At 55.5% G+C, this 24,564-nt stretch overlaps 1 protein-coding gene across 5 annotated transcripts in view; it reads right to left on the reverse strand.

Annotated features, from left to right (window-relative positions):
- Positions 1 to 1,165: 1,165 nt before the first annotated feature.
- Positions 1,166 to 24,564, reverse strand: part of ARHGAP23 (Rho GTPase activating protein 23) — a 144,375-nt gene continuing 120,976 nt past the window's right edge. For 4 of the 5 annotated variants that reach the window (XM_019482572.2, XM_014603646.3, XM_019482568.2 and 1 more), the window contains 12 exons: positions 18,200 to 18,261; positions 16,823 to 16,950; positions 16,211 to 16,329; positions 15,000 to 15,155; positions 14,161 to 14,239; positions 13,157 to 13,230; positions 12,608 to 12,697; positions 11,415 to 11,540; positions 11,017 to 11,058; positions 10,596 to 10,689; positions 7,500 to 7,531; positions 1,166 to 6,545 (listed from right to left, as the gene is read on the reverse strand). In XM_019482572.2, coding sequence (XP_019338117.1) covers positions 5,220 to 6,545; positions 7,500 to 7,531; positions 10,596 to 10,689; positions 11,017 to 11,058; positions 11,415 to 11,540; positions 12,608 to 12,697; positions 13,157 to 13,230; positions 14,161 to 14,239; positions 15,000 to 15,155; positions 16,211 to 16,329; positions 16,823 to 16,950; positions 18,200 to 18,261 — 2,328 coding nt within the window. In that variant the 3' untranslated portion in view covers positions 1,166 to 5,219. The remainder of the gene's footprint in view (positions 6,546 to 7,499; positions 7,532 to 10,595; positions 10,690 to 11,016; positions 11,059 to 11,414; positions 11,541 to 12,607; positions 12,698 to 13,156; positions 13,231 to 14,160; positions 14,240 to 14,999; positions 15,156 to 16,210; positions 16,330 to 16,822; positions 16,951 to 18,199; positions 18,262 to 24,564) is intronic. The other variant, XM_019482569.2, reaches the window with a different exon arrangement.

Raw genomic sequence — 24,564 nt, forward strand, 5'->3', positions numbered from 1 at the left:
ACACACACACAGGCATTTTTTGCTCCCCCCCAAGCTCCCTTCCCCAAGTCAAGCCCTACTCTCTACCTGCTTCGCTCCCCTACTGCCATCCACACTGCTCCACCAAGCCAGTCCCAGGGTGCCCTCCCTTAGCCACAGCCATCTTTGCTGGGCTTCCTCTCTTGAGGGCTTGGAGGACAACTACCATGCTCACCTCCCCCCCTCCAAAAAAACCCCAAAAAACAAAAAACCCAACGTGCAGCTCCTGCCACAGGGCAATGAAAACAGCTCCCCTGTAGTGGGGAGTGAAGAGCCAGCCCTGTCACTGTGGGAATGTGCAAGGAGCATCAGTGATGATAAGGTGACCAGGCAGCATAAAAGCCTTTCAGGTTTCAGTCATCCAAGGTGGCTCTTAAACACACCTAGAGCCTCCCCTGCAGCCTTTCCTTCTGCAAGGAGTCCTGTGGGTGTCACTGAGACTATACTGAGATGGGGGGACTATGATTTTATCACAGGAGTATCGAGGGGGCTGACACTAATGCTCCAGATTCTGGGCAGCCTAGCCCAGTGGTTCTCAGCTTCTCGAAGGCCAAACACCTCTCCATAACTCTCCTGTATTCAGCTGCCCCCTTTCAAAAACCTAATGTCACTCAGTTTTTTTTCTTTTTAGAAAATGAAAAATACTAGAGCAATTCTTCTGTTGGCAAGCACTGAGCCCGCAGCAGGGCAGAATGTTTTGGACGCTATTTGATAGCCCTGCGTTTAGCTTCTGAAGCACATGTAGGGGTTAGTACACCTAACAGCGCTACTGTGATGCCCCCCAGCCCTGTGGCATCCTTAAAAGGACCGCACAACACCCCAGGGTGCCATGAGACCCCTTCTCCCCCCAGGTTGAGAATTACTGATCTAATTCAAGGCAGTCCCTTCATAGCATCTATTGAAATAAGCTTTTACTTATAGAGCTCTGATTTAGTCAAGTCTATAAGGTGCACATTCACACTGCCTTCTGCCTGAATTCACAGTTAACTACCTCTCCTGGCCCAAGAGCCTGTCTCCAGTGCACATGGCTCACTTGGAGGTGAAGGTAGAAGGCCCCTGCCCCCAAGTGCACAAAAAATAAAAATGCAGCACATGTCAGCAGCCAAGAGCTCTTAACCCAGTTGGCCTTGCCAATAAAAACAGCAAGTCTCTTTGAATAACCAGTTTATTTCCAACATATATATAACTATACGTCTGAGAGGGCGATTTCCAAAGCAAGTTCTTTTTTTGTTTGGTTGTTTGGCGCTTTTTTTTTTCCTTTTTCATTTTGCATATACCGAATATATAGCCAACCTTGGACAACACATCAAGGGCAAAAAATACACATGCAGAGAGGTTGTTTTTTTTTTTTTTAAAAAGTCAACACTGTTACAGCACTTTGTGTCTTTTTTCTTTTAAAATGAGCAAAACTTCTTAAAAAATCCTTATAAATTCTTTGTAATATGTTACACATTTAAAGACAATATTTACAAAAAAAAAAAAAGAGGGGAAAAAAACCTTTACAGCAAATATTTGCATAAAGTATGAGAACAATGCATAACTGGAGTAACATTTCCACCCATTCTTTTTTTTAATCCCCCCCTTCCCTCCCCCCCACACAAGGCCTCATTGGAATGGCTGCAGTTTGTAGTGGAAGTTGTAGCGTGACATTATTTCTATGTACAGGTTTCAGTTGAACTCTGGCCCCATGGAGAGGGGGGCTAGACTTTCACTCCAGAGAGACAGTACCCTAGGTCATTAAGACAATCGCCAGACATTAGGCTATAGTTGGCGCTGCGTGTTTCCTAAACACAGAGGACGTATTGGATTTTGGTTTAATGTCACGCTCAGGGGTGGAAAAACAGAACTCTGTTCTGTGGCTAGGGAGCAGTGAGAGAACGGAGCTTACCATTTTCAAGGAGAGGGAAAATTGCTGACGACTGCATAGCACAATGGGCGAGTCTACGTGCTTGGTCAGAAGTTGGCATGGGGGTGGGGGGGAAAACAATCATCCCCCACCCTACAGATCCAGTTCCCTGGGACAAGTTTGCCAAAGTCCATTTTGGTTCTCCTGACACTGAGACATGAGGCCCTGAACTCTTGGAGTCAGCTCTTCTATGGCACTTTTTTTTCTTTTTTGCATGTGAAAGGCTGCATAATGCTCACCGAATTCCAGTTTACATTAGATCCTTACCTACTGGAAGCCCCCACTGGGCATTTGCCACTGGATACAGTAATAATCCCTTCCTATCCCAAACTGCACAGCTGCTGTGGTCCACCCCAGTGGTAGCTGCATCACACCTTATTTGCCACAGTGCTTTTGAGATGAAAGGAAATGCAGACAAGGGTGTTTCTTGCTGCTGGGTGAGCAGGAGGGGACAGGCAGTTAGAAATGACAGACAGGAGGTGGCAGGGGCACATTTGCTGAGACTACATCAACTTAAAAGGGTTATGGCTAAAAAGCCTGGTGGGAGGAGAGCAGGAGCACCGGCAGAGTGGACATGCCCTTCCTGGCAGGGCTTGAGCATCTGGGAAGATGGGGTGGTCTCTGCAAGGTCTGAGGGCCGAGTGGGGAGCCAGAGAGCCAAGCTGTGGCTATCCATGCTGGGCTCAGAGATCCCTGCTGCAGGCTTTGCTGTCCTACAACCTCCCTGTTCCATGTCTGTTCAGGATGTGCAGCTCTGCACAGAGCAGGGCCTGGCTCCTGGGTCTGCCTTGCTTGCTAAAAGCCCATGCAGTGTTGACCAAGTGCTGCAGATGCAGCAGGGCCGTGGCCCAGCCTTCCCATGTTAACATGACTTTGATTTTGCTAGGCAGCCATGCTAACCACTTCTCCCCATAGCCACGGTGCCAAGTGTGGTACACACACTGAGGGTGACTGGGCTCCCAGCACGAGCACTGGTCCCATGCTGGAAGCTCGGGCCCTTAGGAGACCTGGGGGTGAAACGGGCCATGCTCCACAGATTGAGGAGGGAGGTGAGAGGAATCCCACACCCAGCATACAATGGGGAGGAGGGGGCATAGGGCTGAGCAGAGAGGCCACCTCCTCTTCCCATCCCTTGGATCAAACACCCATGGGGGAAGAGTCTGTTGCTCACCTGACCCGGAGAAGCCAGCACAGGGCAGCCGTTGTGCCTCTGCACTTTGCTGAAGCCGATGCTGCAGCCTGGGCTACCCCAGACAGGATGGTGCCCACCTGCCCTCACCGCCTTTCCCACCTGGTTTGACAAGGGGGCGAGAGGGAATGCGCACGATACTCAGTGGTGAGGGCACAGACCTACCCGTCTCTGGCTGATGAAAGGACTCTGCTAGGTGCTGTCCCCCGGCTTGCTCTGCCTCCATCAGATGGCTGTGCAGAACCCAGCTAGTGCCAAGGCTCTGCACTGACACCCTAGCAAGATACGCCTGACTCCAGGCTGGCTGCTTGCTTCCAGGAGGACCCAGCTCTTGCCCCAATTGTGGGGCAGTTTTCATGACCCCCTCCACCCCCCAGGCCACTGAGCTGCAGCTGTTATGAGTCCGTGTGGGGAAGCTGCCATCCTCTGGCCATGGTACTGCCAGGCTTCAGCCACGGTGGCTGGCAGCAGCTCCTCACACAGCAGGGATCAGTGTGAGAAGGGGAATGAACCCCAGGTCCAATGGTTCAGCACAGGTACCTGACAGGAGTTGGCACCCAAGCAGCCAGGCCTGTCATTCACCTCAGCAGCCACCAGGTGTCACTGTGCCCCTACCCAAATAGTTGTAGCAAGAGCCAGGCTGAGAGAGATCCCTGCAGCCAGGGGTAGGTGTCACCTGGCTAGCAAGGAGTGCACTCACAGCAGAGATGCAGCACCGCAAGTGTCGGCCCAGACCAGCAACCTCAGGTCCGTGGGGCTGGCACACTGGTGGCTGTGATGCCTGCCCAGCTGCAGTGATGCCTTTGGCCTGTAGTGCATGCAAACCCCGAGGAAGGGGGAAGCCTCTGGGGAGCCCCACAAGAGCTCTGAGCTGGACAGACTGCCTGTGATTGGGGAAGACAGAGAGCCAGCCATCAGCTCTGTCTCTGCTCTCCAGTCCCCAGCCTGGCTGCCTGGTTTTGTGCCTATCATCCTGGCACCTGGGCAGTGCAATGCAAATGCTGCCAGTCCCTCCTGACTGCTGGAAGGAGACGGATGCGTGGGGAGGGTCTTTGCTACAGCATCAGAGCTGCATGCCTATGCTCTCCCCTCCTCCACACATCCCCCCCCCCCCCCCCCCGTTTCCCTGCCCAACTAGGGCCAGGGCACTGGCTCTGGAAAGGTGGGGACCCTCTCCGAAGTGGCCATAGGGTGGGCACGGACAAAGGTGCCTGGAGGCCTCTCTAAAGCTGCTCAACATTTCCTTGCTCCTCAGCAGCACTTATGCAGCAAGCATTTTCTGTGACCAGGATTGAGGGGAACCTGCAAGAGCACGATGCCATGGAGCCGTGGCCAGGGCTCCCTGGCACCAGCTCAACCCGGAGGAAGAGCAAAACGGGTTGGCAAGTGGCCACAGGGCACTGGCAACAGCCTCAGGTAAACACACACGTCCTCCCTCCCCCAGTCCCAAAGCAAGTGCTCGCAAGGTGGGGGCTGGCGTCTCACGCCCATGAGGAGCTAGGGACAGGGTTGGGTCTGGAAGCTCAGGACAACCTTCGGTGCCACACAGGGCCTGAAGGGAGCTCAAATGTTTCTGGGGCTGACCGCTCAAGAGTGGGCCAATCCCAGGTCCAAAGGTTGCCATCCATAGCAGGATCGGGACTAGAAAAGGCTGGGCCTGGAAATTTTCCAGGTGGGGAGGTGCAGGTGAAAGGGTGGGGAGGGAAGGGTGGTACAGAAGAGGCTCAAAATCGGGAAACAGATTAAATAGAAGCAGCTCTACATGGAGCACAATTAAATACAAAATGGGAGTGGGGGAAGTCATTAAATTAAACAGTGACCCAAGCACCCAGGATGGGAGGCTAGGAGGATAGGGCTGGAGCGGGGAAATGGGGCATCTCCAGGCCTCTAGGCGCTGAGGGCCAAGCGTGAAGCTCGAAGTACAGGAAACAGGGTAAAACAGAAAAGGGTAAGCTGCCCCTGGCCTCAAGGACCATGACTGTGACCTCCCCACATGATGGGGACCCACGCCCAGGCAAGGCCCAGCTCAGAGGGGTCCTCAGCCACAGGCATCATGGGGGAGGAGGCAAAGGGGCTTAGGGCCCATCAGACCGAGTGCCAGGCCAGTTACAGACACTGGTGGAAGCGCAAGGAAGCTGTGCGCTTGGGAGCCGGGCCCCGGTCACCCGGGTTCCCCTCGGTGCCCTTACTGTGCTGCTGCTCCCCAGCACCGCCCTGGTGGCTCGGCGCCGAGTTCCCCAGCAAGGAGGAGGAGGAGGGCCTAGCCTTTGTTGACTCCAGGCTGCTGAGGCCCGAGTCCTTGTTGTCCCTGTGTAGGTCTTTGCAGGAGGCACTTGCCTCTGGGGGCCGCCCCTCAGCACTGCCCCTGGCCCCTGAGGTGGCACCATCAGCAAGGTCCTGGCCTGGCACCCGCTGCTCCTTCCACTCATTGAAGTTGAGGTCCTTGAGCCCACCGGGCACCACCACCGTGTGCCGCCGCCAGCTGCTCTTCTTGCGCCGTGTCTCAGGGGAATGGGGCTGGCGCATTGGCACGGCCAGCATGTCGTCAGCTGAGCCACGCAGTCGCAGACGGAGCTGCTCTCTCAGTGAGGGCCGGGCTGAGGCCCAGCTTCCCCGCTTCTCTGCTGCAGCTCCCAGGGGCGGCAGGGACTCCTGGCTGCCCCGGGAGCTGGAGCTGGGAGCCTCGGCACTACCCTTGGCTGAGGAGTTGCTGTCCCGCCGAGGCCGCAGGAGCCGCTTGCGAGCCAGCGTGTCACACTGGATGAGGCGGCGGGAGCTGAAGGATGCCCGCCTGTCCTTGTCGCTGCTCACCCCCACCCCTGCCACGTCTCCCTGGCCCTCACGTGGCCCTGCCCGTCCTGGGAAGAAACTGCTTTCTGTGTCCGTCTCCACGTGGCTGAACTCGCTGCGTTCGTCATCTGCCTCCTCGCCACGGCTCTCGGCCACCGACTGCACCTCGGAGCATAGGCTGCGGTCGATGGTGGACAGTGTGGAGTAGCCTGACACGATAGACCTGGCATCCAGTGCTGGCTCGGGACTGCTCCGCAAAGCCACGGCCATCTTCATCCCCTTCAGCCCCTCTGCCTCCGCCAGCCCCACCTCCAAGTGGCCTTCCTGTTGCAGACACACAGCCTCTGGCCCCACTCGGCTCCGAGCGTCAGGCTCCACACCAACCTCTCCAGGGGCATCGTGGTCCCGCAACTCCTCAGCCTCTTCCTCCTCAGCCTCCCCATGCCTCTCTGCTCCCAGAGCCTCTTCACCTCTAGCCTTGCCAGCGCCCTTGGTGGCTTCATGCTCTGAGTCATCATCCGTGCTGCTCCCAAAGCGCTTGGCCTCTCTCCGCTTCTTCCTCTTGCGGTTGACAGCTGAGATGAAGGAGATGGTGAGCATCTCCTTGTGGTACTGATCCTTCCGGGATGCCCACGAGCCCTGCTGGAGGAAGAACCATGGGGCTTAGCACCATGACCACCTACCACAACCACATCCCTACAGACCATGTAAAAATGCCAAAGCAGATCCCACCTGTCCACTGTGCTTCCCCACCCTTCCTTGTACGGGTGCCCCCTGAGATGGACACACAGGCCTTTGGCTCCATCCTTTCACCCACAGCACATAAGTGGCCACAGCCATATGCCTCCTGCTGCAGCACTGCATTCTGGATAAAAACTAGCCCCTACCCATAGTGCCTTGTGACAGGCCTGGGAATGGAGGACTGGGTCAAGTTGCTTTAACTGCACAACAGAACCCCAAGAGAGGGAGCCAGGAAGAGCTTGAGTCTTACCAGCCTGACAGAGGCAAACACGGTATCAGAATTACACATCTCACCGTGGAGCCTTTAGTCCTCACTCAGGACCTGTAGGAGGGGCTGCTTTGTTCAGACGCTGGCCAAGTTGTCCCCCAGCCCAAGGATCTTAGATACCAAATAGACAAGAGGTGGCAGGGAAAACTGAGGTAGAGAGTGGCTGCAACCTGCCCAAAGCTAAGTGACAGCATTAGCTGGTACTAGAATCCAGGCATCCTTATGCCCAGCCCACTGCTCCACCAACTGGACCATGATGCTAGCTGCCCCGTGAATTTCAAGGTGACCATAAAACTACTAAGACCCGACTAAGCACCCCAGGCCCATCTTCTTAATGCATAGTCAGAAACCCTGCAGCCTCTCGTGTCTCACTGCCCCAGGTTGGTGGGGTGGGAGGCAGATCCTGACCCAGGACTGGGAGGCACCAAGCCTTGCGAGACCTTAGCTCCAAAATGGCTCTGTTTTTTAGCAACAATAGGGTTCATTCCCCTGTCCCCAGTTCCCCTCCTCCTCCCATTGCTAGCAGCTGAGAGTCCAGGGATGCTGGAGGTTCCCCAGAGTTTGAGGGTCCCCCTGGGGATTCTTACCTTGGATTTAGTGGAACTACTGTTGGTTGAATCTGTAAGGCACAAGAGACAGGGAGAGCAGGTCAGAGGGCTGAGCTGGGCTCTGTCAGTGTGGTAGGGTGGGGCGAGACACCGTAGAGCAGAGGGACACTTCTCAACAGCCTCATGAAGGCTGGGCCCTGCCCATGGCTCCAGAGGACACCGGCTCCATCAGAAGCATCCCTGTCGATCGCACTGTGGGACCACAATAGCCAGGCCCTTGTGCAGCCATCAAAGAAAACTTCAAACCCCAGGAAGTTCCTGTGCCCAGAGGCAGCAGCTCCCCCAAGATAATGGGGGGTTTAAAGGGCTTGTGGTGGGGTGATCCCACACATGGGAAAGGGGCTCCCAGGGAGTAGCAGGGTGCCCTACCCAGATCTCCAAGTCCCTCTGTCTGCCTACAAGGGGCCCACATACTCCTGCATTACAGAACCACAAAGTTCACTAGACCAACCCAGCCACCACCATGGAAGGAATCAGGAGAAGAAAATATGTGGGAGAGGTAAAGAACACACAGCTTGAAACACCAAAGAGGAACCCCTCTTCCCCCCCACAGAGGCCGGGACAAAGCAGCCAGGTGCGTCCTGCTGGTGGTGAGAATGGTATGGACGTGCAGTGCTGGGACAGATGGGGTGAAGGAGGACAATGGAGCCATGGAAGTGCAGTGACTGCAGGCAGGAATGTGCTGCTGGGCCCAGAGCACGGGGGGCTGGGGAATCTCTTCTGGGCCTCAAGTGCAAGTGCGGGGCTGTGGAGCCTTGCTCTAGGGAGGCCCTGAGCACAGAGTGCCTGAAAGCAAGCTGGGTGGCTTGGAGCAAACAGCCTTTCAAGCGGGAGGGTGAGCACTTTCTCTGACATGAATACATGTTACGCTCTGTGAGTATGGTTTAGACTCATGGGGCCAAATTTTTATGGGTACAGGGCAAGACACAATCCCTGCACTAAGCAGAGGTGACCCTAGGCTTGGGCACTATAAGCAATATCAGGTGGCAGAGAGGATGGGCTGGAAGTCAGTCTGGAGGGGATGCAGTCTCTTATGTTTTCAGGTGCTTGGGGCTAAGGGGTTGGAGCAGTTGTGGGCATCAGAGATCCAAGTCTGAACACAGCTGCCAGGGCCCATGGCAGGCCAAAGTGCAGGCCATTGTCACAAGCAGTGCTACAGGCCAGAGGCAGGACTGGAATGAGACTACTTGGGCCTAGGCTGGGGAGAGACAGATGCTGCAGACTGTGCTGGGAAGACGAGGGCCTGGGGCACAGGTGCACCCAGGAAAGGCAGGCGAGTTAGTCTGCAAAGTCTCACAAACAGGTTAAAGGGCAGAGGGGGCATGGGATGCAGCCAGCACCAACTCCACCATAGTGCAGACCGTGACAGCAATGGTGAGAACCACACGAACACACAACAGATGCTCCCTCCCCAGCACGCTGGCTGAGGGATGGTATTAGCGGCTGGAGGCGATTATGAGAGAGAGGGCAGCTGGGTGGAATACTGACCCCATGGAAGATGTGAGATCCCCTCCCCCTCAGTGCTGGAAGGCACGCACCCTGACCTGTGGGGCCTGGCATTTGATGCTCCAGGTGATGTTGGAGTCATGCAGGGCTGGGGGGCTGAACTGGGACATGGCCAGTGTGAACTGCCAAAGGGGAGGGTCGGACAGAGGAGAGATTAAACATCAAGGAGTCACCTCTGTTCTAGGAGCAGGCAGAGGAAGTGGCATTTCTGCAAAGGCCCACTGCTGCTCACCAATGCTTTTGGGGTGTTTCCAGGGAAGCAGGAACCCCCTGTGGAGCCAGTATGCAGGATCCTCAGCATCCTGTAATTGATGGAGGCTGGTTTCATGCACGGAGTGCAATGGAGTCTGGAGCGGGGGTAACTCACAGCTGGGGCCATCATCTTGTGTGTCAGGACCCCGCTGGAATGGAGGGTCCTGTACCCCCCTAGCCTCCATCACTGCATGGGGACAGGTCACCAGCCACTGCACTGTGCCTGCACGGGTTACCCAGTGAAGTCCAATGGGTCCCATAACCTAGCCTCACAAGTTCCCCATGGGCAGAACCTGCCCCACACCCCCCAAGCTGCACCACACCCCTCCCACCTGCCCCCGCTTATCCCCACTCTCTCATAATCGCTCCGTGGAATTAGTGCATGAGCAGCGCTCCCAGCAACACCACTGTACCCGTTCTAGATCTCCAGGAGGTCCGCTGGAGGAGGAGGAGGAGGAGGAGGAGGAAGAAGACAGCACAGAGAAGTTTAAGGGAAGAGCAAGAAATCCCCATCATTTCCACCCCCTGCCTTTCCAAGTCTGCAGTTTAAGCCAGGGGAGGGGTAAAGGGAAACCCCTGGCATGGGGAAAGGCAGCTGGCGTAGAGAGAACATGGGCATAAAGAGACTCCCAGCCCATCCCTGGCTCTGCTGTGGCTGGCTAGGAACCAGAGAGCAAGGAGACACTGGTAGGGGCCAGCTGTGCTAAGCACTGGACTATTTCTGAGGAAGCCTGGCTGGTGGTGATCAGACCAAGGGGGATAGAGGGCCTGGGGAGGGGAAATGATTCATGGCCACTCTTACCAGCCATTTCCCAGCAGAGATACCAAGGGGTGCCCAAAAGTGGTCAGATCCCAGTCTGCGGCCAGTGATCACCAGCTTCTTGCTGATGATGGATTGCAATAAGCTCAGGACAGGGGAACACCCCCTCCTTCTGCCCTGGTGCAGGCTCTGGACCACATGGCTCTCCTGCAACCCCAGCCCAGGCAGCCCTCAGGGCACCCAGGGGAGGTGGGATCCCAGGGAGAAGCTCCAGTTTCTGTCTCCCCTACAGGATCAGCTTCAGCTGCAAAAGAGAGAGCCCAGGGCTTGCTCTGGGCACAGTAAAGACCATCCCACTGTGGGGTGCTAGGCAGCTGCCCCAGGGAAAAAAGGGGCCCTAAGCTCTCTGCTGAGGCAGTCTGGGGTTGGCTGGGGAGAATGGCACAGTGATTTCAATAGGGGACAGATTGCCTCAGAAGTCCCTCCTCTGGTGGTGCTGGCTGAGCCCCCAGAGCAGAGTCCACCCCCACTGCGGCCCCTGTCTGCCCTCCCCTCACCTGAGGCATCTCCAGGTGCTGCTGTCCTCCCGATGTTGGGGAGCAGGTACTCGATGTTTGGCACCGACTGTGCCTCCTTCTCATCCACAGGGGTCTAGGGGTGCAGGACAAGGAGAAGAGTGAGCGCTGCACCACCCTCCAGGCCCATCCCTGACACAAAGCCCTTCTGCTCTCTGCCAGCAGGGCATCAGTGCGGGGCAGAGATTCCCTGGGGGTGCCACTTGGCCCAGAGCAGGCATGTCCCCCAGACTCATGCTCTGGCATAGGACAGAGGGAACTCTGCTTGCTCCACCCTTCCTTGCACTCTCCCTAGCCAGTCCCCTGTCCCCTCAGGAGAGGTCCCTGCATGAACACAGCAGGTGCCCTCAGCCCGTTGCCTCTTCCCCCTGCCCTGTGAAGCCAGGCTGGCCACATGACTCACCTTCTCTCCCTTGTCCTCCTTGTCGCTGAAGAACCAGTCGGACTGTGGGGGGATGACAGGAGAGGGATCAGAGTGTGGGTGAGGCTGCAGGTCGGGGTCTTTGGGGAACAGTTGCCCTCAGAAGCCCCTCCCAAAGTACCCCTGCCACAGCCCTCACCCACCCGCCTTTGTGCCTCCATATATGTGGCTCAGCCCCCACTAACACCCCACTCACCCACCAGTCAGACCCCCTCTGTGCCCCTACGCATTCCCCACATACCAACACACTCCTGCTTCTGCCCTGCTCCTACCTTTCCCCATCCCTGGTCTAGGCCATGCTATGCTCCCCACCTCCCACCACCCACCCCCGGCTTTGCAAGGTTTGGGGATGGGATGGGGCCTGCCCACAGGTCTCTTACATGCTGGATGAGGGTCTCCACAATTTTGTAGCGGTCCGGCATGTGTGTCACCATGTCTGTCATGTTGTCCTCAGATGTCCGGACTAACGTTGGGCCAAACACCAGGGCCAGGTTCCTGGGCTCCATCTGCAACAGGACATGGGGGTTAGAATGCCCTGGCCAGCCCCACCTTAGTCACCCCTGGCAAGGTAAGTCAAGGGGGAGGACATGAGCAAGAGAATCTAACTTCACAGACAGCTTGGGCTCAGGGCAGGAGGGGATGGCCATGCAAACACCACCCAGTCCTTCCCTCTGCCCTGCCATGGCCCCTTCTCATCCACTTTCATTATCCAACATAGTAATTGCACTAGCAATCACGGCTGCAGCACTGGGCAGCTCATGCCCATGCTGCCTCCCTCTCCAGTGAGCTTTCAGGCCTTTGCATCCCTGTCCAGAAAGGCACGGCAGGGCTGAGGCTCACACCCCTGCTCTCTCACAGACCTCCCATATGATGTTAGGTATGTCCCTCTGTTGCCCCGTGCCCTGCATCCACATGACAAACATGAAAGAAGCATATATGACAGATGTGAAGCCCATGGGCTGCCATGAGCTCAGGTGGCTGCAAAGCACCGAAAGATCTCTTCCACACGATAGCATGTGGTGCTGCTCTAGAAATTCACTTCCAAACCCTCCTGGACACCCTTGCATGGTGCCCTAGCCCTGTTCTCCCCTGCCAGCCCTGCTGGGAGAGGCCCCATGATCCTGAACCCATGGTCTCCAATGCAGGGGACCCGCTTCCTAGAGCAGCTTCTCTCAACCCGTGGGTCTTGACCCAAAAGTGGGTCCCAAGAATATGAAAAGGTCAAACAAACTTTAAAAATGGATTCTCCTTTAAAGGAAAAAAATGTGGGAAACCATGGCTTCTCCCTTGCAGGCTGGCAGAGTTCCAACCTGCAAGGGGCTGCTTGGGGCTCCCCATGCCTCCCCCCTGCTCCACACACCCACCCCCTGCCCCACACACTGGGGGGCTGGGGCCTGGGAGTAGGGAGTAGTGGGTCAGGAGTGAGAGGCACTGGAGGTCAGGGCTGGCCATCAAAATTTACAAACAAGTCCTGGTCCAAAAGAGGTTGAGAACCACTGCCCTAGAGCACTGGACTTGACTGTGGAGGTCCATGGGCTCGCTGCCTCTTGGAGCCAGCTAGTAGCAATGGTACCTTGTTCTTCTCCGAATGATCGGCGATCGTCTTCAAGTGCCCCACAAGAAACTTGAGTGTCTCATAGTAGTGTCCTGGCAGGTCCCGGATCTGCAGGACACAGAGCTGACATGTGAGAGCTCTGCCAGCCTTGAAGAGGCCTGGCACCCCCTGCTGACCACAGCCCCACTCACAGCCCCACTGTTGATCCCAGCCCCATTACTTTCTTGCTGCAAACCCTTCCCATCCTGGTTTGGCTCCCCCTGCACCCCAGCGCTGCATAGAGCATCGCCCCCAATCTCCCCGGATGGGAGATCACAGCCACAGCTCCTCCTAGACCAGCTCAAGCAGCTCTCAGAGAAAACAAGGACTAAGGCGCATATCCTCCATCTCCCAGAAAGGTCTGGGATCCCCCCCGTGGTGATATGGCTGAACCCAGAAAGAGAAGGGGAATTGTTTCTGTATGCAGGTGGCACCTCCTCTCTGCCCAGGGGAGTGGGGGTGGTCCTGGTGCTGGCAGAGGGCTCTCCCCACCCCACAAGGTTCATCCAGGGTCCGGTATTCCCATACCAGTTTCCGCAAGGTCCTCATCCTCTCACTGGCATCTTCTATCCGGTTGGCTTCAATGAAGTCGTTGTACTTATCTGAAAGCCAGATATGCACCCAGCAGGCTCAGCAGTGCTGCTGGGAAAAGTCCCAGTGCTGCCCTCCCACAGCCTCATTATACCTGGAGACAGGGATCAAGGGCCTGGCAGGCAGGCTGTGTGCCTGCATGGGCATACTTATGTGCAGAATACAGGCAAGGACAGAAGGGCTGCAGCACAATGAAGGCGCTGGCTGCAGGGAGCACGGGCAGAGGAGGGAGCAAATGGAGGGGTCTGGGCAATGGATGGACAGAGGGAGGGCTGGGCTACACAGGCTAGTGCAGAAGGACAGCTGGAGAGGAGCAGGTAGAGGGAGGATGGGGGAGAGGCCACCCAGGGGGGTGGTCAGACTGAGGGACAAATAGGGACCTGCCAGTTCAGAGGGGGCAGCTTGGACACTGGGCCTTTACAGAGTAGGGCAGGCAGGTGACACATAAGAACCTAGTGAAAAGGGAAGGACAGGGCATGGACAGGCAGAACTGGCTGCAAAGGACACCCTTCCCCAGGATAGGCCTGGGTCCCAGAGTAGGACCCTGTCCTAGAAGAAAGCACTGAGCTGTACTCCCCTTTTGTAGGCAATGAGATACCCATGGGCTTGGGCTCAGCACAGGGGCAGCAGCAGCAAATGCAGAAAGGCCACAAGGCCCAAGGTTTTTCCAAGAGGAAATGAAGAGAGGGAGGGGGGTCAGCTGGGAGTGTCCAGCAGACAGTGGGGGGTCCTGCTGGGTCTCAGGCCACAGGCAACCACGGTTCCCCAAGGGCCATACAGGAGCCACCCAAGGACCAAGTTCTGGTCTTGCTGGGCTGTGATTCCACAGAGACAAAGAGAGAGGGCTGAATCTGGCAGGGAAAGCAGGATGCCAGCACGCAGCCCTTCAACTGTGAGGGACACGTACCCATGTACATACAGGGGGTGCACACCCAACTCACCATCTGTGAACAGGGGCTCCGGAAGCTTTCGGAAGAAGGATTTCAATAGGCTGCTGATGACATTCAGGTCCTGCCACCTCTGTTGTGGGGAGAGAAGGAGACACTCAGAGCCAGGGGAGGGTGATGCGCCTGGGGTGGGAAGGCCAAAACCAGGCCAAGCTTAGATCGGCTGGGCTGCCCAGCACTGTCAGGGGGAAATCATTGAGCCCAGGGCTTGGGAAAGGCCCCAGGGTCTTGCATTTGGGATCAAGCTAAGTGGAAAATCTCCTACACTCAACAGACAAGACAGCCTGAGCAAGGGCCCTTCTCCCACTCAAGGGCTAGAAGGAATTCCAGCAGAGTTGCAGCTGGGATGGCTGTTTGGGGCCAGAACCTGAGATCCCCATTTCAAATGCAGGCGTGGGAGCCCCCAGCCCAGCTGGAACATCGGGAGTGCGCAGGAAAGGAAGCAGATGTCAGCAGCACAGCAGTGGGGCTGGCACCAACCCACTCGCAGGCACAGCCCACTGGGGAGAGGTCACTAGCCAAAGGCAAGACAAAGTACACCCCTGCCACATGCACACACACACACACAAAACTGCACATGCATGCCATGAGCACTCATATGCAAGCACACACACACACAAGCATGTATGCACATACACATGCACCACTTTCTATTCCTATCACTGCTCCCTCCTTCCTGCCCTCTCAGTGTCTGTGCTTTGCTGGCCTGTGGTTGTTTGCTTGTGAAGGCTCCATTTCTGACCAGCCACGTGCCACAGGACAGGATGCTGCAGCTGGACAAGGAGCATGTTGGGCAGGGGCTGTGCTGGGCCAGGGTCTTGCCAACTCCATACCTCATCCTGCAGGTTGATCTCAGTGGCCCCCTTGTTGAGCTGCTCCTGCAGGCTAGACACCATGGCATTGTTACCGGGCACCCGGTAGATGCCCATGTACTCGAGGCCCTTGTCTTCCACCACTTTGCAGCAGGCCTCCACGATCAAGGGAATGTTCTGCAGGGAACAGAGATGGCCTGAAGGAGGCAACACTATATGGGAGATTGGGAAGGCCTGTGTGGGAGGGGGCTCAGAGGGGGCACACTTGGAATCACAGCTGCTGCATGTTAAAGGAGATGAGTCAGGGAGAGACACAGTTGGAGGCTGTGGCTGCCAGATGTGAAGTGGGCAGGGGGATTCAGACAGACACAGCTGGCACTGGGGCTGACAGATATTAAAAGGCTGGGTCAGACATGGGCACAGCTGGAGGCTGCAGCCGCCAGATGTTAGAAGAGGCATGGAGCAGGGGGGAGGGAGCGAGCAAGCTGCAGCTGCCAGATCTACCCCAGCCAAGAGGTAATGAGGGCAGTCAATTCCACCTTTCCGCACTCATTCCCATCAGAACAATCCCAGAGTGGAGGGGAAGGCAAGGTTGGAGGTAATGCTCAGCCGGACCTTTTGGGAACAGAGGGCAAGGGACAGAGCAAAAGGCCTGTGGCTACTGCTAGCTAATACTGCCCAACTCATCACAGATGGATTCACCAGAAACCATAGCTGTGGCCAGGCCAGAGCCTCCTAAAGTATCCCAGAGAAGCCCTGTTCAAGTCTTCCTCCTCATGACTGTATGGAGCTTCAGCCCACGGGCCTTGGCACAAGAAAGTGGGGAAAAGAGGACTGGAGGGGGTCCCCCAGGTAGGGTCCAACCCCTGACAGTCCCAATGACAGAGGAAGGTACTCGGTGCCACTGAGAATCCGCTGCTGGCAGTGCCCAGCTTGGCTGCGTTACAGCTAGTTTTGGTCTGTCTGCTGGAGCTGTAGTCACTTCCCAAGCATGCCCACTGCCTGCCCGAGTCTGCAAACAGCCTGACTCCAGCACTGGGATGAGCAGCTACCTGCCCTCAGCTTTCCAGAGATCTCAACTGGAGGCCTAATGACGATAGGCACCATTAATTCTTTCATAGTGGACAGACCCCTGCCCTCATCCTGCCTGTGCAGTGGGAAAATAGCAGGCTGTCACAGCAGCACTGGCTCCCTCCTGGTGCCTAGGACAGATGTGGGTCCGAGCTATATACCTTATTGTCTGGGGCAGGCTGGCAGTCCTCGAGCCTCACTCCAAAAGCCCGTGGGGCAGATTTCTTGGTTTTTTTCATGATGTTAATGCCCCACGGGGCTTTCTGGGAGCCACTCTCATCTGGAAACAAAACACAGAGTTGGTCATCAAAGAGCCAGATCCAGGGAAACAGATGCCCATAGTACCACATACCCTGACAAGGGGAGTCACTCAGCCAGGGGCACACATCACCCAGAGCCCACACTAAAGGGTCTGCCCACAACATGCACATCTGTTCTCCCTTCCTTGCCCCCTGCCTCACTCAGACATACCCCACAGACCCTCACACCTATCTCCTCCTGTATGACATGAACTCCTGGCTTTGACCCACCCCCACACATACACATGCATGTACTCTAAGTATATCTAAGCTGGCACAACTTAGCACAGGCTAAAAACCATCTGAGAAGCCAGGCAGGTGAGTCCATACTGAGCTCCATGCTGCTGCATCTAGGTCACTGCCAATGCCTGAGCTGAGCGGGTAGCTGTACACTGAGCTGTAGTCTTCCTCTCAGAGATATACAACCCCTGGCAACCCATGCACACCATTAGAGGTGCCGGTGTGTGGACATACCTTTAGTCACAGCCATGTCTTGCCTTGGAGATCGGGGGGCGCATGTGCCCGTTTGTTTTAGGAACTCCGGTTTGATCCCCAGCCCGCGAGACCCTTTGGGGGATGAGTCTGGCTTTGTCCCTGGAGGGCTGTGGAGAAAGCAGATGGGACTCTTAACCCAGACAGCCCCTGCACTGGACACCCTGCCCCCTGGCCTTTCACCCTCAGCCAAGCAGAGCATGCTGAAGGCAGGCTGGACCATAGCCACCTCTGTGCAGCATGGCCAGGTGCTGAGAGCAAAGCTGCAGCACAATGCATTCTGGGAGCAGCCACAGAAATTAAAAACATTGAGAACCACTCATGGGTCGCTTAGCCATAATGCTCTGCACTGCACTCACCTCCCCCTCTTAATCATGTAGCCAGTGAATGCCAGGTCTGCCACTGTTTCCTGCTGTCCAACCCTCCTTAAGGGGCATCTGTCTACAGGGGATGCAAAGCTGCAATCCCCATGACCTGCCTGCATGGTGCACAAGGTCCCTCTCTGCCTGGGTTAACAACAAGTCAGATTCTACCTCCTTGAGCACAGGCAGGCACAGCTGCCTGCCCAGCCTTCTCCAACCCTCTTACAAAACCTGGGCCCCAATAACCTGTCCCCTGGCCTCACCACTCCCCTGCCTGGTTTAATGAGAATCAAGCTTGCATTGATCCAGCAGACTCAGCACAGGGATGCACTTGACATGACTTAGGCCTTGGCTCACAGTAGTGAGCCCAATCTGGAATGGCCCTGTGGAAGCTGAGTCAAGCTCAGCACTGAGCCGGTAGAAGTGCTGCTCCAGTAGGGAACCGCCCCAGTTCAGACAAGGCCTTACATCAATCCACTTCTCTGGCAGAGACTGGGCTTAAGATGGATTCATAAGACCCAGAGCCTTCCTCATTTCACAGGCAGGGATGCAGTCATGCAGCAGTTAAGTAACCTGTCAAAGGAAACCCTGCCAGAGAGCCCCGGCGACTCTGCTCGGACAGCCCAGCATTCTTCAGTGGTTCTCTACCAGGGAACGCTACGAACACAGCTGCTCCCATCTATGGAAGTCTTTTAACTCAGCTATGTGTTGTTCCTCCATGGCCCCGGGCATCACTGGGAGATGGCCAGAGTCTGTATCTAATCCAAGTTCCCTTGTAGGTCCCTGAGGACCAGGGCTGTGATCTCCCCCCCATCACAGATGGAGAACTGGAGAACAGAGGCCAAGAGAGACTCAAGAATATGCCCAAGGCCACATGAGCAGACGTCTGTGGCAAAGCTAGCCCTTGCACTAAGGCGGCCCTAGTGCCAGCCTCACACTCCACCCACTAGGCCATGGTCTGTCCCGACAGGCCAGGCAGAGGTTCAGGGATCCTTACTTTACTTTCCGGTAGTCGTTCAGCTTCTTGTTGATAAGTGCTTGGCTTGCAAAGCTGGGGTCCTGGAGAGGCACAAAGACAAGAGGGAGGGGAGAGCTTGAGCATCTGATGCATGGTCAGACCCAAAGGAGCGCTCTCTCATCCATGAGCCGAGCCTTACACCAGGCCTCATGCCAGGGCCAGCAGGTCCTCCCCAGACGCAACAGCCATGAGATTCTGACCCCCGATGCTCCTTGTTGATAGGCACCTGTTGTCCATGAGAGGAGAGCGTTGATGGCCTCCCTTGTGCCTCCTGCGACCGGGCAGGACTGAAAGAACGGTACATTTAGGGCACTAGGCCTGCAACGCAGTCCAGCCTGGAAGCACCTGGCCCCTGATGGGGCTCTATCACTCTTGAGTCCATGCCCCATCACAGAGATCCCTGCTGGTATCGAAATCTTAGCCTTGCTTCGCATGGCTGAGCCAGTGCTGATCAGCCACAGGGGTCAGTGGGTGAACACACAAACATCTCACCGGCCTCAGAAAATTCCTGCCACAGGGCACCTCATGCTTTCCCCTGCCTCTGGAGGACATACAGAGTTCCCAGAGATCTGCATCTCCAGGAGGGGAGTGCTGGTAGGCAGAGCCAAAGCTCCACCCCTCATGACTCCAGTATCCCAAGGGCCCAGTCTCTGGGAAATCAGCATCACTCCCTGGGCATGGCCCTCTCTGCCTGGCTTCAACATCCTTTGTGCCCATTCAACTGCCCAGTCCTTAAAAGCAACTTAGCCTGGGACTAGAACCTGGACCCCTGCACTGAGAAACAGGGGAGGCACATCTCATACCACTGGCTTCTGCCCACAAACACCATTATAGCATCATTACAGCAACGATGGGGTGGGGAGCAGGCCTTCAGATGCTGGGATTTCTAGCTCTTCTACTCTTCATCAATGCTGGGGAGACATAGGATGCCTGGAGGATGCACATGGCATGGTGGGAGGACAATTACAGCATGTTCTAAACTGAGATCCTCCAGCGTTCCCACAGAAATTCACCCCTCCTTACAGCACAACCCAAGGTGGGCACAGACCTTCCAGCATCTTCCATCTCTTTAGTGCACACCAATATCACAACCCCAACAAGGTGCCCGAGCTGGTCATAAGCTATAGTGCACATCGCATCGCTATGGCCTGCCCCAAGATGGGCAGACACTGAGAGCACCTTGCACCCCTACAGGGTACCCTGAACTGGAGTCAGAATTGTGGGGGACACTGTAGCCCCACAGCACATCCGATCTGGGCACAGGTTTTACAGCACCTCACACCATCATGGTAACCCCACATTGGGCAGGGATCACCACACAGTTTCTATACTTACAGCATGTCTTAGTTTGCACTCAGACCTAAGGACACCTTGTGGGCCTTAAGGCCAACCCAAACTTAGAGCTGCTCCCACGCCTCCTGTGAGCCTAAAACTGGAAATGGACCTTGGGGCTGCTCTCACACTTACAGTATGCTATAGCCAAGCAAGACATGTCTACAGCTGGGCACAGATCTCAGGGCAATTCCCACAACTACAGGGCACCTACAGTGAAACACAGACCTTATAGCAGCTCCCATGCCTACAGGCGGTCTGCAGCTGGGCATGGACCTCAGAGCACCTCCCACATCTACAGCATGCCTACAAGCAGGCACAGACCTCAGGGTTCCTCCCAAGCATACAGTGTGCCCGTAGCTGGCCATGGACCTCAGGGCAGTTCCCATGCCTACAGCATGTCTGCAGCTGGGCACACACCTGATAGCAATTCTCAGACCTACAGCACGCCAACAGTCAAGCACAGACCCTGAGGCAGCTCCCATGCCTATAGCTGGGGACAGATATCAGGGCAGCACCCACACCTACAGTGTGCCTACAGCTGGGCACAGGCCTGAAAGTAATTCTCAGACCTACAGCACGCCTAGAGCTGAGGACAGACCTCAGGACAGCTCCTACACCCACAGCTTTTCTACAGACAGGCACGGATCTCAGAGCAGCTCCTATGCCTACAACATGCCTACAGTTGGACAAGGACCTCAGGGCAACTCCACCACCTACAGTGTGCATACAGCCAGGAAGAGACCTCAGGGCAGCTCCCACACCTACAGTGTACCTATTGCTGGGCACAAAACTCAGGGAGGCTCCTGGGCTTACAGCATGCCTACAGTTGAATAGGGACATCAGGACAGCTCCCATGCCTATAGCATGTCTACAGCCAGGCATGGATGTGAGAGCAGCTTCCACACTTACAGGACATCTACAGCTAGGCATAGACCATGGGGTAGTTCCCACACTTACAGCCAGCCTAGGGACAGGCTTGCACTTCAGGGCAGGACCCATGCTTACAGGGTTCTTACAGCTGGGCAGAGACTTTGGGGCAGATCCTATAACTATAGCATGCCTAAAGCTGGGCATGGACCTCAGCACAGCTCCCACACCTACAGGGCACGTACAGCTGGGCACAGATCATAAAGCAACTCCCATGCCTACAGCTGGGCACAAACGACGGGACAGTTCCCACATCTCCAGCATGTCTACAACCAGACATGGATCTCAGCAGAACTCCCATGCTTAGAAAGTACCTAAAGTCAGGCATGAACTCAAGGTAGTTCCCCTGCCTACAGCCAGGGATGGGCCTCAGGACACCTCCAAACCTACAACATACCTACAGCCAGGCGTGGACCTCAATGTAGCTCCCATACCTACAGTATGACTACAGCCAGGCATAGACCTTGGGCCAGCTCCCATGCCTATAGCATGCTTGCAGCTGGGCAGACTTCAGGGCAGTTTCCATGCCTGTGACATGCCTACAACATGCCTATAGCGAGGTACAGACCTTGGGACAATTCCCAGGCCTACAGTGCCTACAGCTGAGCATCAATCTCAGGGCAGCTACAATGCCTTCACTGGGCATGGACTACATGGCAGCTCCCAATGCCTACAGGGCAACTACATCTGGACACAGACCTCAAGGCATTTCTCATGCCCCCAGTGTCTACAGTTGGTCATGGACCTCAGTGGAACTCACATGCCTAGAGGATGCCTCTATCTGGGCATGAACAGCTAGGCATGCCCTACAGACCTCAGGCATGCCAAGCACAGACCTCAGTGCAGCTTCCATGCCTACAGTGTGTCAACAGCTGGACACGGTCCTTGGGGAAAACCTCCCCATACCCACAACATGCCTGTAGCCAGGTAAGGACTTCAGAGTAACTCCCAAACCTACATCACGATTAAAGCCAGGAATGGACCCTGGGGCAACTCCCATGCCTACATCATGCCCACAGCTGGGCATGAAACTTAGAGCAGCTTGCATATCTACAGTGTATATACAACCAGGCTTAGACCTCAGGACAGCTCACACCTCCAGCATGCCTGCAGCTGGGAAAGACCTCTAGGCAAACCCCAAGCTTACAGCATGGCTACAGCTGGGCACAGACCTCAGGGCAGTTCTCACGCTTATAGCATTCCTACAGCTAGGCATGTACCTCAGGGCAGCTCCCATGCTTACAGTGTGCCTACTGCCAGATACAGGCCTCAGTGCAGTTCCCATGCCTACAACGTACCTACAGCCAGTCACAGAACTCAGAGCTACCCTCAAACCTACAAGCCACCTACAACTAGGCACAGACCATGGGGCAGCTCCCACATCTGCAGGGCACCTACAGCTAGGCATGGACCATGGGGCTGCTCCCACAACTACAGTGTGAATACAGCTGGGCACAGACCTCAGGGCAGTTCCTGTGCCTACAGCTGGGCACAGACCATAGAGTAATTACCATGCCTACAGCTGGGCACAGGGCTCAGGGCATCTCCTACACTTATAGCATGGGAAAAGCTGCCATTCGTCTCAGGGCAACTCCCATGATTACAACATGCCTACAGCTAGGCATAGATTTCAGCACAGCTCCCACACCTACAGAATACCTACAGCAAGACACAAACCTTGAGGGAAGCTACCATCCCTACAGTGTGCCTACAGCCAGGGACAGATCATAAGATCATAGGAAAGCGGGGCTGGAAGGGACCTCACAATGTCACCTAGTCCAGCCCCATGCTCAAGGCAGGATCATCACTGATTAACCGTTCCCAGCCAAGCTTCTGTCTAACATGCTCTTGAAAACTTCCAAGGATGGAGATTACAGAGTTTCTTGAGGTAGCCTGTTCCGATGCTTGGCCACCCTCATAATATTTTCCCTGCTGCCACTTGGGCCCATTGTTCATAGTCATTTCACCTATAGCCACGGATAAGAGCCCATCTCCATCTTCCCTGTAATTGCCCCTCAGGTATTTGAAGAGTGTTATCAAATCCCCCCTCAGGCTTCTCTTCTCCAGACTAACTAACCCTAGTTTTTTCAGGCTTTCCTCATAATTCTTGCCTCCCAGGCCCCTAATCATTTTTACTGCTCTGCACTAGACTCTTTCCAAACTGTCCACATCCTTCTTCAAGAGTGAGTCCCAAAACTGGACACAACACTTCTGAGGCCTCACCGGTGCTGAATGGTTGGAAGAATCACTTCCCTTGATTTCCAAGTGACACTCCTGCTAATACAACTCAGTACGCTCTTGGCTTTGGTGCATCTCCAGTTCCTACAGCATACCCAGAGCCAGGCATGGAGTTCAAGGCAGCTCTCATGGTTACAGCATGCCTAGAGCTAGTATGCACCTACACACTTCAGAGCAGTTCCCAAGCCTATAGCATGCCTACAATGAGCCACAGACCTTAGGATAACTCCCACATTTTCAGCATGCTTACAGCTGGGCACAGACTTTGAGGAAGCTCCCACACCTATAGCATGCCGATAGCCAGGTACAGATATCAGGGAAGCTCCTATGCCCACAGCTGGCCTACAACTGGGCACAGACCTCAAGACAATCCAGATGTCTTGAGCATGCCTATAGCCAAACACGGACCTCAGAGAAGCTCTTGTGCTTGCAGCATGCCTACAGCTGGGTATGCACCTCAGGGCAGCTCCCATGCTTAGAAGCTACCTACAACTACGTATGGATCATGTGAAAACTCCCATGCTTATAGCATGCCTACAGCCAAGCCCAGATCTCAGGGCAGCTTCTATGCCTACAGAGTACCTACAGCTGAGCACAGATAATAGGGCAGCTACCATGCCTACAGCATGCCTACAACCAGGCATAGACCACAAGGCAGCTTCCATGTTTACAGAGAACCTGCAGCCAGGTATACTCCAATGTCTACAAGGTATCTATAGCCAAGCACAACCACAGAGCAGTTCCCAGACCTACAGCATGTCTACAGCTGGGCATGGATCTCAAAGCAGCTCCCACACCTACAGGGTACCTACAGCTGGACATGGACTTCAGCAGAGCTCCCATGTCCATATGGCACCTACACCTGGACATAGATCATAGGGCAGCTCCCATGCCTACAGTGTGAATATAGCTGGGCACAGACCACAGGGCAGCTCCCACATCTCCAGTATGTCTACAGCTGGGCACAGATGTTAGCAGAACCCCTACATGGAAAGCTGCCTAAAGCCAGGTATGGACTCAGGGTAGCTGTCTGTAAAGTCAATTGCCTAGAGCCAAGGATGGACCACAGGTCATCTCCCAAGCCTACAGGGTGCCTACAGGCTGGCATAGATCCCATGGAAGCTCCCACATCTACAGTGTGCCTACAGCCTGGCACAGGCCTTGGGCCAGCTCCCATGTCTTGGATCAGCCAGGAATGGACCTTAGGTCAGCTTCCATACCTACAGCATGCCTCCAGCTAGACAGGGAACCTGAGGCAACTCTCCATGCCTACAGTATGCTTGCAGCCAGAAACAAATCTCAGGGCAGCTGCTATGTTTCCACCATGCCTATGGCCAGTCATGGACCATGGGACAGCTCCCACACCTAGAGAGCTCCTACAGCCAGGCACAGACCATAGAGCACCTTTCACACCTACAGCATGTCTACAGCTGGGCATGAACCTCAGCAGAACTACGCCTAAAGGGTGCCTAAATCTGGGCATGAACTCAGGGTATTCCCACACCTACAGTTTGCCTAGAGTCAGGGATGGCTTTGAGTCACCTCCCAAGCTGACAGAATGCCTACAGGCAGACCTAGATCTCAGGAAATGTCCTACATCAATTGTGTGCCTACAGCTGGGTACAGACCATAGGACAGCTCTCTCACCTACCCAGCACCTACGCACCTCATACCTATGCACATAGGAACAGATAACGGGGCAGCTCCCAAGCCTACAGTGTGCCTACAGCTGGGAACAAATCTCAGGGCAGCTCCCATGCCTCCACAATGCCTAGAGCTAGACATGGACCCCAGAGTACCTCCTATAACTACCAGGTACCCTCAGCAAGGCACTGATCATGGGG

Source organism: Alligator mississippiensis, chromosome 4 (genome assembly GCF_030867095.1).
Source record: "Alligator mississippiensis isolate rAllMis1 chromosome 4, rAllMis1, whole genome shotgun sequence".
Lineage (NCBI taxonomy): Eukaryota > Metazoa > Chordata > Crocodylia > Alligatoridae > Alligator > Alligator mississippiensis.